At 44.4% G+C, this 14870-nt stretch overlaps 1 protein-coding gene across 2 annotated transcripts in view; it reads left to right on the forward strand.

The window, feature by feature from the left end:
- Positions 1-9191, forward strand: part of LOC105485124 (TATA-box binding protein associated factor 15) — a 39280-nt gene extending 30089 nt beyond the window's left edge. For both annotated transcript variants that reach the window (XM_011747323.2, XM_011747324.2), the window contains exons 12-16: positions 3677-3769; positions 5331-5412; positions 5532-5620; positions 5729-6290; positions 8863-9191. In XM_011747323.2, coding sequence (XP_011745625.1) covers positions 3677-3769; positions 5331-5412; positions 5532-5620; positions 5729-6290; positions 8863-8902 — 866 coding nt within the window. In that variant the 3' untranslated portion in view covers positions 8903-9191. The remainder of the gene's footprint in view (positions 1-3676; positions 3770-5330; positions 5413-5531; positions 5621-5728; positions 6291-8862) is intronic.
- Positions 9192-14870: the final 5679 nt, after the last annotated feature.

Consider the following 14870-nt stretch of genomic DNA (forward strand, 5'->3'; position numbering starts at 1 on the left):
TTATGTACCTTTAGAAATGAGATGAGCTCTATCCTTGTTGGTCTAGCATATTTCCTTATATCATGCCTTGTGCATGAGGCTACCCTGATACAGATGTAGAGAGTTGGCCTGGTTGACTGTATGTTATTTTTTCTTTTTAAAAAAAATAAATTTAAGAGGTACAGATGGCATTTTGTTACATGAATATATTGCATAGTGCTAAAGGCTGGGGTTTTCCTGTATCTATCACTTGAATAATTTACATTTTACCCATTAAGTGATTTATCATCCCCTGACTTTATAGTTTGAAGTTTAGGCCAGGTGGCATTGCTTATGCCTATAATCCCAGCACTTTGGGAGGCTGAGGCAGGAGGATCAGTTGAGCTCAGAAGTTGGAGACCAGCCTGGACAATGTAGTGAGAGCTTGCCTCTACAAAAACAGAAAAAAAAAAAATTTTTTTTTTTTTTAAATAACCTGGACATGGTGGTGTGTACCTGTGGTCCCAGTTACTTAGGAGGCTGAGGTGGAAGGATCACTTGAGCCCAGGAAGTCGAGGCTGCAGTGAGCCATGATTGAACCACTGCGTTCCAGCCTGGGCAACAGAGCGAGAACCTGTCTCAAAAAAAACAAACAATAAATAAAGTAAATTTTAGGCTGATTTCCCTTCAAATATAAAGTTAATACATACTTAGAAGAAATAGACTTTTTTTAATGGAAAGTAGAAGAAATGGGTAAAACATCTATAGCCCTCTACTCAAAAGTAGCCACTGATAATATTTCTTAATAGTTTTCCTTCTAGTGTTTTAAAATGTATCTTACATCATAATACTCCAAATAGAGTTTTGTCTTATGGTATTTTTCATTTAACATTTAAACATAGTCATTTCCCCATGTTACAAATTCATCATTTTTGTTGCACCTTAATTTAATAGTAACTAACACTTACTGCATGTTTACTGAGGTTTATGAGCTAAGCACAACTTTAAGAGCCTTACTGGCATTAACTCAATTTAATCTTCATAATAATCTTATGAGACATACATCCTGTTACTCCCATTTTACAGACAATGAAACTGATGCATAGAAAAGCTAAGTAATTTCCAAGATCACAGAGTAAGTGGCAGAGTCAGGATTGAAACTCAGGCATGCTGGATCTACTCTCTCCAAAGTACTTAACTATGCTGGATTGACAGACACTTGCAGTTCCTTTCAGTTACAAGATTATTGTACCTCTGTCTTCCAAAACATAGTTGTGTTATTTTACTTTTTTTTTTTTTTTGAGACGGAGTCTCGCTCTGTTGCCCAGGCTGGAGTGCAGTGGCGCTATCTCGGCTCACTGCAAGCTCCGCCTCCTGAGTTCACGCCATTCTCCTGCCTCAGCCTCCCAAGTAGCTGGGACTACAGGCGCCTGCCACCATGCCTGGCTAATTTTTTGTATTTTTAGTAGAGACGGGGTTTCACCGTGTTAGCCAGCATGGTCTCCATATCCTGACCTCATGATCTGCCTGCCTCGCCTCCCAAAGTGCTGGAATTACAGGCATGAGCCACTGTGCCTGGCCAGCTATTTTACTTCTTCAAAGGTGAGATTGTAGGCCGGGCACGGTCGCTCATGCCTGTAATCCCAGCACTTAGGGAGGCTGAGGCAGGTGGATCACAAGGTCAGGAGTTCGAAATCAGCCTGGCCAACATGGTGAAACCCCGTCCCTACGAAAAATACAAAAATTAGCCGGGCGCAGTGGCGAGCGCCTGTAATCCCAGCTACTCAGGAGGCTGATACAGGAGAACTGCTTGAACGCGGGAGGTAGAGGTTGCAGTGAGCCGAGATCACACCACTGTACTCCAGCCTGGATGACACACAGCAAGACTCCATCAAAAAAAAAAAAAAACAAAAAAAATGAAATTGTAATACCCTATCTGTTCCCATCTCTCTATTCTTTACTTTTTTAGACTAATTGTCAGGCTTCATCACCTTGCTCTTGAAGTCTAAGTCCATTCTTTCCTACTTTTCTGCTTTTATAAGAATGAGAGAAATGAATCATGAAGCTATTTCTTTTGTGTATGGTATATTCAGAAATTATAGTGACTTCTGCCCATAGGACGTATGAGCCTTTTAAACCTAACTCTATAGTTCAAATCTTGCCAATTCTTATTTACTACTATTTTTTTTAAAGTTACTAATTATTATGCTACTTTGGAAATGATCAGAAAATTTCAAATGGTACCAAGGGCATATGGTAAAATAGGAGTTTCTTTTTCACCTTTGAACCCTAGTGATCTTGTTTCCCCTAGTAAGCACAGTAGGCAATGCATATAAGCATATGTGTAGATAAATACATACATGTTATTGCACTTACACATGTATTCATTCCCTTAAACTGGCTTTTTTTTTTCCCCATGTAAAAGTATTAGATACAGATTTTTTTTTTTTTTTTTTGGAGCCCATTGCCAAGGCTGGAGTGCGGTGGCGTGATCATGGCTCACTACTGTAGCCTTGACTTCCAGGGCTTAGGTGATCTGCTTCAGCCTCCAAAGTAGCTAGGACTTACCGGTGCCACCACACCCAGTTAATTTTTTTTGTATTTTTTGTAGAGACGGGGTTTCACAATGTTGCCCAAGCTGGTCCCAAACTCCTGAGCCCAAGCTTTCCTTGGCCTCCCAAAGTGCTATGATTGCAAGCGTGAGTCGTCATGCCCAATTTTTTTTTTTTTTTTTGAGAGAGAGTATCACTCTGTCTTCCAGGCTAGTATACAATGGTACGATGATAGCTCACTGCAGCCTTGAATTCCCAGGTTCAAGTAATCCTCATGCCTCAGCCTTCTGAGTAGCTAGGACTATAGGCACATGCCACCATGCCTAGCTCATTAAAAAAATTTTTTTTCAGAGAAAGGGTCTGGCTGTGTTCCTCAGGCTTGTCTCAAACTCTTGGCCTCAAGCGAGGCTCCTATCTCAGCTTCCAAAAGTGCTGAGATTGCAGATACAAGCCACTGCACCTGGCCTTTTCCTCCACCCCTGACACTGTCTCCTTCCCCAGGCTGGTCTCGTGCTCCTGGACTCAGTTGATCTCCCACCTCAGCCTCCTGAGTAGCTGGAAGCTGGTACTACAGACACACACCACTCTACCTTGTTTTTTTTTTCTTTTTTTTTTCTTTTTTTTTTTTTTTTTGAGACGAGTCTCGCTCTGTCGCCCAGGCTGGAGTGCAGTGGCCAGATCTCAGCTCACTGCAAGCTCCGCCTCCCGGGTTCACGCCATTCTCCTGCCTCAGCCTCCCGAGTAGCTGGGACCACAGGCGCCGCCACCTCGCCCGGCTAATTTTTTGTGTTTTTAGTAGAGACGGGGTTTCGCCGTGTTAGCCAGGATGGTCTCGATCTCCTGACCTTGTGATTCGCCCGTCTCGGCCTCCCAAAGTGCTGGGATTACAGGCTTGAGCCACCGCGCCCGGCCTTTTTTTTCTTTTTTTCTTTTTTTTTTAAGCTTGGTAAGAAGTGACTATCTCCCAGTGACAGATGTGCTCTTTTCAGTAGATAATGACATTTTTACCACTGTTAGTGTGACTCTGGAATACCAGTGTATTTTAATTTCTGTGAGGACATGTCAGTTACTCCTCCGAAACCAAAAATTTCCAAGACTTTTATATTTTTGTTGATAGGTGAAGATATAGAGTAGCATTGCTTCAAAGCCGATTTCTTTTTTCTTAGGAAAAGAATTCCATGGCAACATCATTAAAGTGTCCTTTGCCACTAGAAGACCTGAATTCATGAGAGGAGGTGGAAGTGGAGGTGGGCGGCGAGGTAAGATCCTTGCTGCGCACAGTCCTGGATACTATCCAAGGGTTTAAATTTGAGTTCATATTCTGTTTCTATTTGTGTGAACTTGGTACTGCTTTTTCTCTCACTAGGTCTTTTTCCCTGTGTCTTAAAATGAGTTCGGGTACTGAATAGGTAAATGAGATATTGTAATAGCTAAGAAAGTAGTGGGAAATGGTTGTAGATATCCCTTTGGAAAGCTGTATCGTAGTTTGCTCTTCACTTGGAAATCAGGAGGCAATTTTTTTTTGTTTTTTGTGTTTTTTTGAGATGGTGTCTTGCTCTGCTCAGGCTGGAGTGCAGTGGCCTGATCTCGGCTCACCATAACCTCCGCCTCCTGGGTTCAAGCAATTCTCCTGCCTCAGCCTCTCAAGTAGCTGGGACTACAGGCGTGCACCACCATGTCCAGCTAATTTTTGTATTTTTAGTAGAGACGAGGTTTCACTATGTTGGCCACGCTGGTCTCAAACTCCTGACCTCGTAATCCACCCACCTTGGCCTTCCAAAGTGCTGGGATTACAGGCGTGAGCCACCGTGCCTGGCCGACTAATCTGACCAGTTTTTAAGCTACCTCATACAGTTATTGCCAGCTTTTTAAAAAAAATTTTTATTCTAATTTTTTTTTTTGAGATGGAATTTCGCTCTTGTTGCCCAGGCTGGAGTACAATGGCGCGTTCTCGGCTCACCACAACCTCTCCCTCTGGGTTCAAGTGATTGTCCTGCCTCAGCCTCCCGAGTAGCTGGGATTACAGGCATGTGCCACCACACCCGGCTAATTTTGTATTTTTAGTAGAGATGGGGTTTCTCCATGTTGGTCAGGCTGCTCTCGAACTCCTGACCTGAGATCCGCCCACCTTGGCCTCCCAAAGTGCTGGGATTACAGGTGTGAGCTACCGTGCTCGGCCCAGCTTCTTTATTTCTATTAGATTCATATACTTGTCTTTTTTCTTTTTTTGTTTTGTGGGTGAATGTTACTGTGGCCTTTACATTCATACTCTTACATTTGGAGTTTGTCTTCTCACCTAATCTTCATCATGGAGATTCTCTAAGTAGGGTATAGGTTAGGCATCCTAAGTTTGAAAATCTGAAATTGGAAATGCTCTGGAATCCGAAACTTTGAGCACCGACATAATGCTCAAAGGAAATGGTCATTGAAGCATTTCAGGTTTTGGGTTTTTGGATTTGGGCTGCTCAAGTTGCAAGTAGAAGGCAAATATTTCAAAATCTGAAAAACCCAAAATCAGAGACAGTTTTGGTCTCAAGTATTTGGGGGAAGGGATACTCAACCTGTATTATAGAAAATGGACTTTGAAGTTTTCTAGTGCATTATTTGCACTGTATTGTGTGCCTAGGGTCTGTTTTCAAGGTCCTCTGTTTACTAAGTACAAGACCCAAATCAAAGAATTACGAAGTCCTGCTACAAGGGGTTAATTTGCAGAGTGCTGCCTAAGTATTGATGGGTACCTACTCTTATGTTATCTGATGCTTTTCCTCTGTTTTGTTAATGTCTGCTGCTGATTTTTCTCCCCTGGCCCCATCCCCGTAGGCCGTGGAGGATATAGAGGTCGTGGAGGCTTTCAAGGGAGAGGTGGAGACCCCAAAAGTGGGGATTGGGTTTGCCCTAATCCGTAAGTATCTTGTTTACTTTGGTGAGAGTAGGGGTTGGAATTGGGGCTGGAGGGTACAGAAAGGGGTTCTGAGTCCATTAGAAACTATCTAGGAGCATTATATTTTCCTCCTTTCTTAGGTCATGCGGAAATATGAACTTTGCTCGAAGGAATTCCTGCAATCAGTGCAATGAGCCTAGACCAGAGGACTCTCGTCCCTCAGGAGGAGGTGGGTCAGCCTTTTAATGGCATCTGCATCGTGCTTATCTTCTGACTAGCATTAAGGAGGCTTTACGTTGTTTCTGCTGGCCTCATTGTTTGCATTTCTACCTTGCAGATTTCCGGGGGAGAGGCTACGGTGGAGAGAGGGGCTACAGAGGTCGTGGGGGCAGAGGTGGAGACCGAGGCGGCTATGGTGGAGACAGAAGTGGGGGTGGCTATGGTGGAGACAGAAGCAGCGGTGGTGGCTACAGCGGAGATAGAAGTGGGGGCGGCTATGGTGGAGACAGAAGTGGGGGTGGCTATGGTGGGGACAGAGGCGGCGGCTATGGTGGGGACAGAGGAGGCGGCTATGGAGGAGACCGAGGAGGTGGCTATGGAGGAGATCGAGGTGGCTATGGAGGAGACCGAGGAGGCGGCTATGGCGGAGACCGAGGCGGCTATGGAGGAGATCGAGGAGGTTACGGAGGAGATCGAGGAGGTTATGGAGGAGATCGAGGAGGCTACGGAGGAGACAGAAGCCGGGGGGGCTATGGAGGAGACCGTGGTGGTGGCAGTGGCTACGGTGGAGACCGAAGTGGAGGCTATGGAGGAGACAGGAGTGGTGGCGGCTATGGAGGAGACCGAGGTGGGGGCTATGGAGGAGACCGAGGTGGCTATGGAGGCAAAATGGGAGGAAGGTGAGTATTAGAATGTGTTTATTAACCTTTTTACCTCACTACACCTAGATTGGGGGGTTTGAACCACATTTTCTTTTTACCAATTTTTTGGAACTTGAATTTCCCGTTGGCAGTTCTCTTAGGATGGAGAAGATGATTTAGTTTCCTGCTTAGCAATTTCTAAAATTTTGTTTTGGAACTTTTTATTTTTTAACTTTAATTTTTATTTTTTAGAGACAATAAAAATTAAATTTAGTGACAGAGACAGGGTCTTGCTCTGTCATCCAGGCTAGAGTGCAGTGGTATGATCATAGCTCATTGTAACCTCAAACTCTTAGACTCAGGCAATGCTCCTGCCTCTGTCTCCCAAGTAGCTGGGACTGTAGGTGTCTGCCACCACACCTGGCCAATTTTTTTAAATTTTCTGTAGAGACAGGGTCTCACTATGTTGCCCAGGCTGGTCTCAAACTCCTGGCCTCATTCCTCCTGTCCTGGCCTCCCAAAGTGTTTGGATTACAGGTATGAGCCACAGCACCTGCTGGAAATTCTTTATTATTATTATTATTATTTTTTGAGTCTCACTCTGTCACCCAGGCTGGAGTGCAGTGGTGCAATCTTGGCTCACTGAAAGCCCCGCCTCCTGGGTTCATGCCATTCTCCTGCCTCAGCCTCCCGAGTAGCTGGGACTATAGGCGCCCACCACCACGCCCGGCTAATTTTTTGTGTTTCTAGCAGAGACAGGGTTTCACTGTGTTAGCCAGGATGGTCTCGATCTCCTGACCTCGTGATCCGCCTGCCTCGGCCTCCCAAAGTGCTGGGATTACAGGTGTGAGCCACCGAGCCCTGCCACCTGCTGGAAATTCTTTTTTTTTTTTTTTTTTTGAGACGGAGTCTCGCTCTGTCGCCCAGGCTGGAGTGCAGTGGCGCGATCTCGGCTCGCTGCAAGCTCCGCCTCCCGGGTTCATGCCATTCTCCTGCCTCAGCCTCCCGAGTAGCTGGGACTACAGGCGCCCACAACCGCGCCCGGCTAATTTTTTGTATTTTTAGTAGAGACGGGGTTTCACTGTGGTCTCAATCTCCTGACCTTGTGATCCGCCCGCCTCGGCCTCCCAAAGTGCTGGGATTACAGGCGTGAGCCACCGCGCCCGGCAGGAAATTCTTACTCATAAATCTTTATTTGTTTGTATGTATCTGTGTGTGTATTTTTTTTTTCTCATAAAGATAATTGAGATAGAAAGATAATAACTTGAAACTGTGTGTAAATCAGGAGTTCCTAAGTGAAGGAACATACCTTTCATAGGGTGGTTCTTTTTCAAATCATATATATTACCCTGCAGTTATTTTTCTGGAGATTCTGGTAATAACTTTTCCAGATGAAAACCACTGATGGGAATGCCTTATGCACATGAATGGTGTAGCGGCAGAAGAAGTTGAAGACCAATGATAGAAAGTAACTTCAATTATTATACTAAGGACCTCTATGCCAGCGGCAGTATAAGGCAGTGAGAATACAGAATATGGTTAAGAGCGTGAAGTTGGGAAACAGACTGTCTGAATTTAAATCCTAACTCTACCACTTATTAGCTGTGTGATCTTAGGAAAGTTACTTAATCCTTTGGAGTGTTGTGGAGTGTCAGTACTCTTTTTTTTTTTTTTTGAAATGGAGTCTCGCTCTGTCGCCCAGGCTGGAGTGCAGTGGCACGAACTCAGCTCACTGCAAACTTCGCCTCCCGGGTTCACACCATTCTCCTGCCTCAGCCTCCCAAGTAGCTGGGACTACAGGCGCCTGCCACCACGCCTGGCTAATATTTTGTATTTTTAGTAGAGACGAGGTTTCACTGTGTTAGCCAGGATGGTCTCGATCTCCTGACCTCGTGATCCGCTTGCCTTGGCCTCCCAAAGTGCTGGGATTACTGGGTGCGTGAGCCACCGCACCCAGCCTGGAGTGTCAGTACTCTTATCTGTAAAATGGGGCTAATAAAACATCCTTTTCAGATTTGTATTAGATTACGTTACACTAGTTGCTGGCCCATAGTAAGCACTATATAATTTTTAGCTATTATGAGTAACCTAATTACCATCTATTGAACACTTCTTAGTGTGTGGCCAATACTGTAAAGTGTTCTTATAATCTTTAGTTCTAGTCCTTCTGTCATCCCTATGAAGTACGTATACTTCCCATTTTACAGAGTCAGAGTCATTTAGTGTAACTTTTCCAAGGTCACATAGTAAGTGGCAGATCCAGAATTCATACATGTTAGTGCTTGCTTATTCCACTATGCCACTCTCCTATTTAGAGTGCTGGAACTGGGACAGTTTCTGATCTCCTGAAATATTGGTGGTTTGGAGTCTTTATTCTAGGTGAAAAATTTTTAGGAGTGAAGCAAAGCTGCTTCTAGGAACTTTGTGAATCTTAAAGCTGATAAATTAGACATTTAAGTATCTTCTAGAAGTATAGAAATAAATGAGGCATGGTGTCATTCTTTAGAAATTGTCTAGCTGATGCCAATCACTAGCACCCTGAAGTAGTGTCTGATGCTCCCCCTTGGTAGAAAATTAGAATTTAGTCCGGCTCTTTATTTTTCATTCCTAGAAACGACTACAGAAATGATCAGCGCAACCGACCATACTGATGACTGTTTTGAATGTTCCTTTGTCTCTGACATGATCCATAGTGAAATTGCCAGAGTTTTGCCTGCTGCTTTCCTCGTGGCCTCTTCTTGGGTAGTGAAATTAAGTGACATTTGGATTTTTATTTGGGTGGGAGGGCTGGGACAGTTTTTCTTTTAGAAATGTCTGTTGAGAGTTCCCCCTTTAGTTTCCAACCTTCTCCCCAACCCTTGGAGCTAAATGCGTTGTAAAATATTGCCAAAATGAAAAGTGTTTTGTAATACTGCAATAAAGGCTGCTTGTTTTTGTGGACTTTTGTACATATTAGTGCATTGTTCTGTCACACACAGGACTCAGTTACATTAGACTCTAATCCTAAAGAATTAGGAAATGAATTATGTACTTCAGTAAATTAAAATGTTACTTTCAACAATATTTATTGAGCTCCTACTGTGTTTAGTGGTTCCCAGGAATGACGACAAGTCAGAATCACCTGAAGAGTTTGTCAAAATTAGATTCCTAGATTGTTAAATTTAGATTCCTAGATTCCCAGCCCCCTAGGTCTGCTGGATCAGAACTCAGTGAGGTATGGGGAGTTAGGGCTGGAAATACTTATTTATATCAAGCTTACCAGGTGATTTTGATACAGTTGTTTAGTATCAGTTGACAATCATTTATTTAGAGGAGTGTACTAGATGCTGGGAATATGAAGTTCCAAGGAAGAGAAAGGATTTACAAGCCAGGGTTAAGATGGCAACATATATTATTTGCTGTTTATTAGAGAACTATTTATTCTACTCCTTTTTTTTCTTTTTGAGACAGAGTCTAGCTCTGTCACCCAGGCTGGAGTGCAGTGGCGTGATCCCTGCTCACTGCAAGCTCCGCCACCTGCTGTCCGGCCATTCTTCTGCCTCAGCCTCCCAAATAGCTGGGACTACAGGCGCTTGCCACCACACCTGGCTAATTTTTTGTATTCTTAGTAGAGACGGGGTTTCACCCTGTTAGGATGGTCTCGATCTCCTGACCTCGTGATCCACCCTCCTTGGCCTCCCAAAGTGCTGGGATTACAGGTGTGAGCCACCGCGCCCGGCCTATTCTACTCTTAACTGTGGGTAAGGCACTGGATCAGATTCTAGATACGTTGCTGGCCAAGTAAACAGAAAACATAGTCGATAAGTGCACCAGTAAAAAGTACAAGGTGCTTAGAGGGCCAATTTGAAGGACACTGAATTTAGTCACATGGGAGTAGGGAAAGGCAAATGTGGAGGGAAGACGAGGAGTTCACTAAGTACAGAGACTGAGAAAATAGTGTTCACTAAGTACAGAGGTGAGAAAATAGTGTTCCCAGAAGGAAATGACATGAATAAATCAGGAGTTAAGACAAAGAGTGGGGAGCAGGATCTGCACTTGAGAATTGTATTTCTTTGTGACTGAAGGGAAGAGTTCAAGGGTGGTCATGCAAAAGAAAAGACTGGAGAGGTAAACAAGCTCTATGACAAGGTCCTTGCATTTCACTTTTTATCTCCCTCCAAATAGGGAGTCATTAAAAGATGGCAAATCGGTGTGGCATGATCTGAGTGGCATCAGATGGATGATGATTATGACTGCCTTGTGGGAAGGCTGGACTGGAGACAGCCAGGTGAGGGATTATATTGGCCTGAGGCTGAGAAAGTGACTAGAAGAAAGGAGATAACTAGATTTGAAAAATCAAGAGGGAAATTTGACAGGATTTAGTTGGATGTCAGAAATAGTGGAGAAGGAAGGGTCTGGTTTCTGGCCTGCGTGATTGGGTAGATACGTTGTTCATTGGGAAAGGAACAGCTTTGCAGGCAAGATGGGAATTAATTCCATCTTGAATATGTTGAGTTCGGAGTACTCATGAAACTTCTAGATAGAGACATCCTCCAATTCTGCAACTCCGAAAGTAGCATTTAATACCATGTTCCCGTGATTATCTGCCTTACTGAATTACATGTCTACCTTCTCAACTCGACCTCTACATGTTGGAAGTTTCTCGGGGCTTTTTCTAAGCCCCTTTCTCTTAATCACTTTTTATCCTGGGCAAGCTTATCCAGGATATGGCTTTACCATCTAATATGGTGATACCTACCAAATTTACGTCTCCAGTCCTGACCTCTCCCCTCCCAGTTGCCTACTTGACCTTTGCACTTGGATGTAAAATAATTGTATTAAAAACATGTGGACTGAATAGAACTTTTGAGCTTCCCTTCCAAATGTTTCTTACTAGTGTTCCTAACCCACTCCAAAACAAATCTGTGAATGAGGCCTGGGCATTTTTTATTGTTTTGAAACAGTCTTGCATTATCACCTGGGCTGGAGTGCAGTGGCACAACCTTGGCTCACTGCAACCTCTGCCTCCTGGGTTCAAGCGATTCGCCTGCCTCAGCCTCAGCCTCCCGAGTAACTGGGATTACAGGCATCTACCACCACGCCCAGCTAATTTTTTGTATTTTTAGAAACGGGTTCACTGTGTTGGCCAAGCTGGTCTCGAACTCCTGACCTCGTGTTCCGCCCGCCTCGGCCTCCCAAAGTGCTGGGATTACAAGTATGAGCCACCGTGCCTGGAGGCCTGGGCATATTTTAAAAGAGCCCCAGGTGATTCTAGTTTTCGGGGACAGTATATGGAAAGAGAAGAGCCTAGGAGGAAACTTGGAGAAATACTGACATTTAGTAGATGAGCAGAAGAGGATCCTAAAACAGATTAGAATGGGAATGGCCAGTGAGGCGTGGTCAGTGGAACCCAAAGGAAGAATGAATTTTAGGAAAGGAGAACCTAATAATACCAAGTACTTAAGCCAGGCTATGTCATGTAAAGGATAGAAGGCATTCATTACATTGATCAACGTAGTTATACATTATTTTAGCCCAGGGTTTCTCAACCTTGATAATATTGATATTCTGGGTTGGAAAATGCCCTGTGGGATGCTGCCCTGTGCATTGTATGATGTTTAATAGCATTCCTGGCCTCTACCTACTGGATGCCTGTAGCAGCCCTTACCTCTCCATGTTGTGACAACCAAAAAATGGCTTCAGATGGCCACTAGGGGGCAGAATGGCCCCCTGTTGAGAACCACTGCCTTAGCAAAAGTAGTTTGGGTAGAGAATTGAATTCTGAACTCAAACTGCAGTGAGATAATAGAAACGTATAATAGAAAGTTAATAAAAATTGGAGAAATGGATACAGGACAAAGAATTTTGATTATGAAGGGTAGAGGCATGATGTGAGAGGAGGAGGTAGCTAGATGGGGATACTGGCTTGTGGAAGGTTATTTTTAAGATGGGTGAGAATTGAGCATATTTATACACTACATGGAAGGAAACTGAATAATTGATGTTCAAGTCCCTTGAAGGGATGGCGTCTAGAATGTCGGTGAAGGATTTGCCTTAGGAGAATGCCTCTTGCATTGCGGTTGGAGGTAAAAATAGGTGTGAATGCTGATAGTAGTAAAAACATGACTAACATTAATTGGGAGCTTACTGTGTGCCAGGCACATAAGCAGTCTATGTGTATTATCTCATTTAACTCACAGCAATCCTTTGAAGCTAGGAGGTATCGGAAATAATTCACAGAAGAGGTAGATGGTGTAAATGATATTGAATGCCGTTGGGAAGGGGCTTTTTTAGGGGGTACAGTAAGGAACAGAGGCACTGAGAGATTCAGCAACTTGCCCAAATCAAATCTTTAGTAAGTGGCAGAGCCAGGATTCTAACCTAGGCATCTGCCTTAGAGCCTGTGCTCTTATCTACTCTTGTGCTATAAACAAGGATAAAGAAGCATAGCTGAGGTGTCAGGAGGAAGTTGAGGTAATTCCATCTGATGTCTTTTTGTTTTCCTAATGAGAAAGTATAATAGCCTGCAGAGTTTGGGGAAGTAGTACAATAGACAGGTTGTTTTTGTTTTTGTTTTTGTTTTTTTTGTCTCGCTCTGTCGCCCAGACTGGAGTGCAGTGGCACGATCTCAGCTCACTGTAAGCTCCGCCTCCCGGGTTCACTCCATTCTCCTGCCTCAACCCCAGAGAAGCTGGGACTACAGGCGCCCGTCACCATGCCTGACTAATTTTTTGCATTTTTAGTAGAGACAGGGTTTCACCGTGTTAGCCAGGATGGTCTCGTTCTCCTGACGTCGTGATCCACCCACCTCGGCCTCCTAAAATTCTGGGATTAAAGGCGTGAGCCACCACACCCAGCCGAAAGTTTAAGAGATTGCAGGATATGTGAGGTTAGAAGGGAAGGCTTGACATATAACCACTGTGGGGATCAGGAAAGTGTGTGCCTAGGAACCCATACATCTGCCAGGCGACAATAAGGGTTCAGTTAAAGTAGGAGGCAAGTAGGCCAGGCGTGGTGGCTCTTGCCTGTAATCCCAGCACTTTGGGAGGCCAAGGCGGGCGGATCACGAGGTCAGGAGATCAAGACCATCCTGGCTAACACGGTGAAACCCTGTCTCTACTAAAAATACAAAAAATTAGCCGGGCATGGTGGCAGGTGCCTGTGGTTCCAGCTACTCAGGAGGCTGAGGCAGGAGAATGGCTGGAACCCGGGAAGCAGAGCTTGCAGTGAGCAGAGATCATGCTACTGCACTCCAGCCTGGGTGACAGAGCCAGACTCAGTCTCAAAAAAAAAAAAAAAGGCAAGTATTTAAGGGTACCAGTCTGTATGGATATGTGATTTTTTTCAACAGCTTTGATAGCAACATGGTTATAGGAGCAGAGGCAGTTTGATTTAGAGTAGTTTTTCTCGTCAGAGATGATCAGAGATGAAAAAAGTGAGGGTAGTGATTAATGAATGGGATCCAGGTTGAGTAAGAAAAAAAGAGGGAGTAATAGGGAGGATGGATAGGAGTCAGGACTTTAGTGTTGATGATGAGATTCAAAGAACTTGTGTGGATAATAAGAACGGCACAGATTGAAGGTTGGGTCAGAAAGTGAGATGTGAACATTTTAGAGATAGAGCAATTCCTAGGATGACAAAGGTTAGGTGTGATGTTGGAGGTGGGTAGCTGAAGTGAATGGAAGGGAAATGTCTTTGTAATTGAGACGGACTGAGGGGCTGGAGTATTGAATGGTTGTCCAAAGGGATGCCATCAACGAGGTGACAAGATTAAGATTCAGGCAATGAATGAGAGGAAATGGAGAAATGGACCAGTGGTAATTGCTGGTTGGAGAGCAGGATCCTCAGAGAAACACTGATTTTCTTTTTCTTTTTTTTTTTTTTTTTTTAAGATGGAGTCTCGCTATTGTCCAGGCAGTGGCATGTTCTGGGCTCACTGCAACTTCTGCCTCCTGGGTTCAAGCAATTCTGCTTCAGCCTCCCAAATAGCTGGGATTACAGGTGCCTGCCACTGCACCCAGCTAATTTTTGTATTTTTAGTAGAGATGGGGTTTTGTTATGTTGACCAGGCTGGTCTCAAACTCCTGACCTCAGGTGATCCACCTACCTCAGCCTTCCAAAGTGCTGGGATTACAGGCGTGTGCCACCACGCCCAGCAGATTTTTCTTTTATTTTCTTTATTTTTTCTTTATTTATTTTTTGTTTGTTTATTTATTTTTTGAGACGGAGTCTTGCTCTGTCGCCCAGGCTGGAGTGCAGTGGCGCAATCTCGGCTTACTGCAAGCTCCGCCTCCTGGGTTCACGCCATTCTCCTGCCTCAGCCTCCCGTGTAACTGGGACTACAGGTACCCGCCACCACACCCGGCTAATTTTTTGTATTTTTAGTCGAGACGGGGTTCACCGTGTTAGCCAGGATGGTCTCGATCGCCTGACCTTGTGATCCGCCCATCTCGGCCTCCCAAAGTGCTGGGATTACAGGCGTGAGCCACTGCACCCGGCCTCTTTTTTATTTTTGAGACAGAGTCTTACTTTTTTGTCCAGGCTGAAGTGCAGTGGCACGATCTTGTCTCACTGCAACCTCCCCCTCCTGGGTTCAAATGATCCTCCTGCCTCAGCCTCCCAAGTAACTGGGATTACAAA

This window comes from Macaca nemestrina, chromosome 17, assembly GCF_043159975.1.
Source record: "Macaca nemestrina isolate mMacNem1 chromosome 17, mMacNem.hap1, whole genome shotgun sequence".
Classification (NCBI taxonomy): domain Eukaryota; kingdom Metazoa; phylum Chordata; class Mammalia; order Primates; family Cercopithecidae; genus Macaca; species Macaca nemestrina.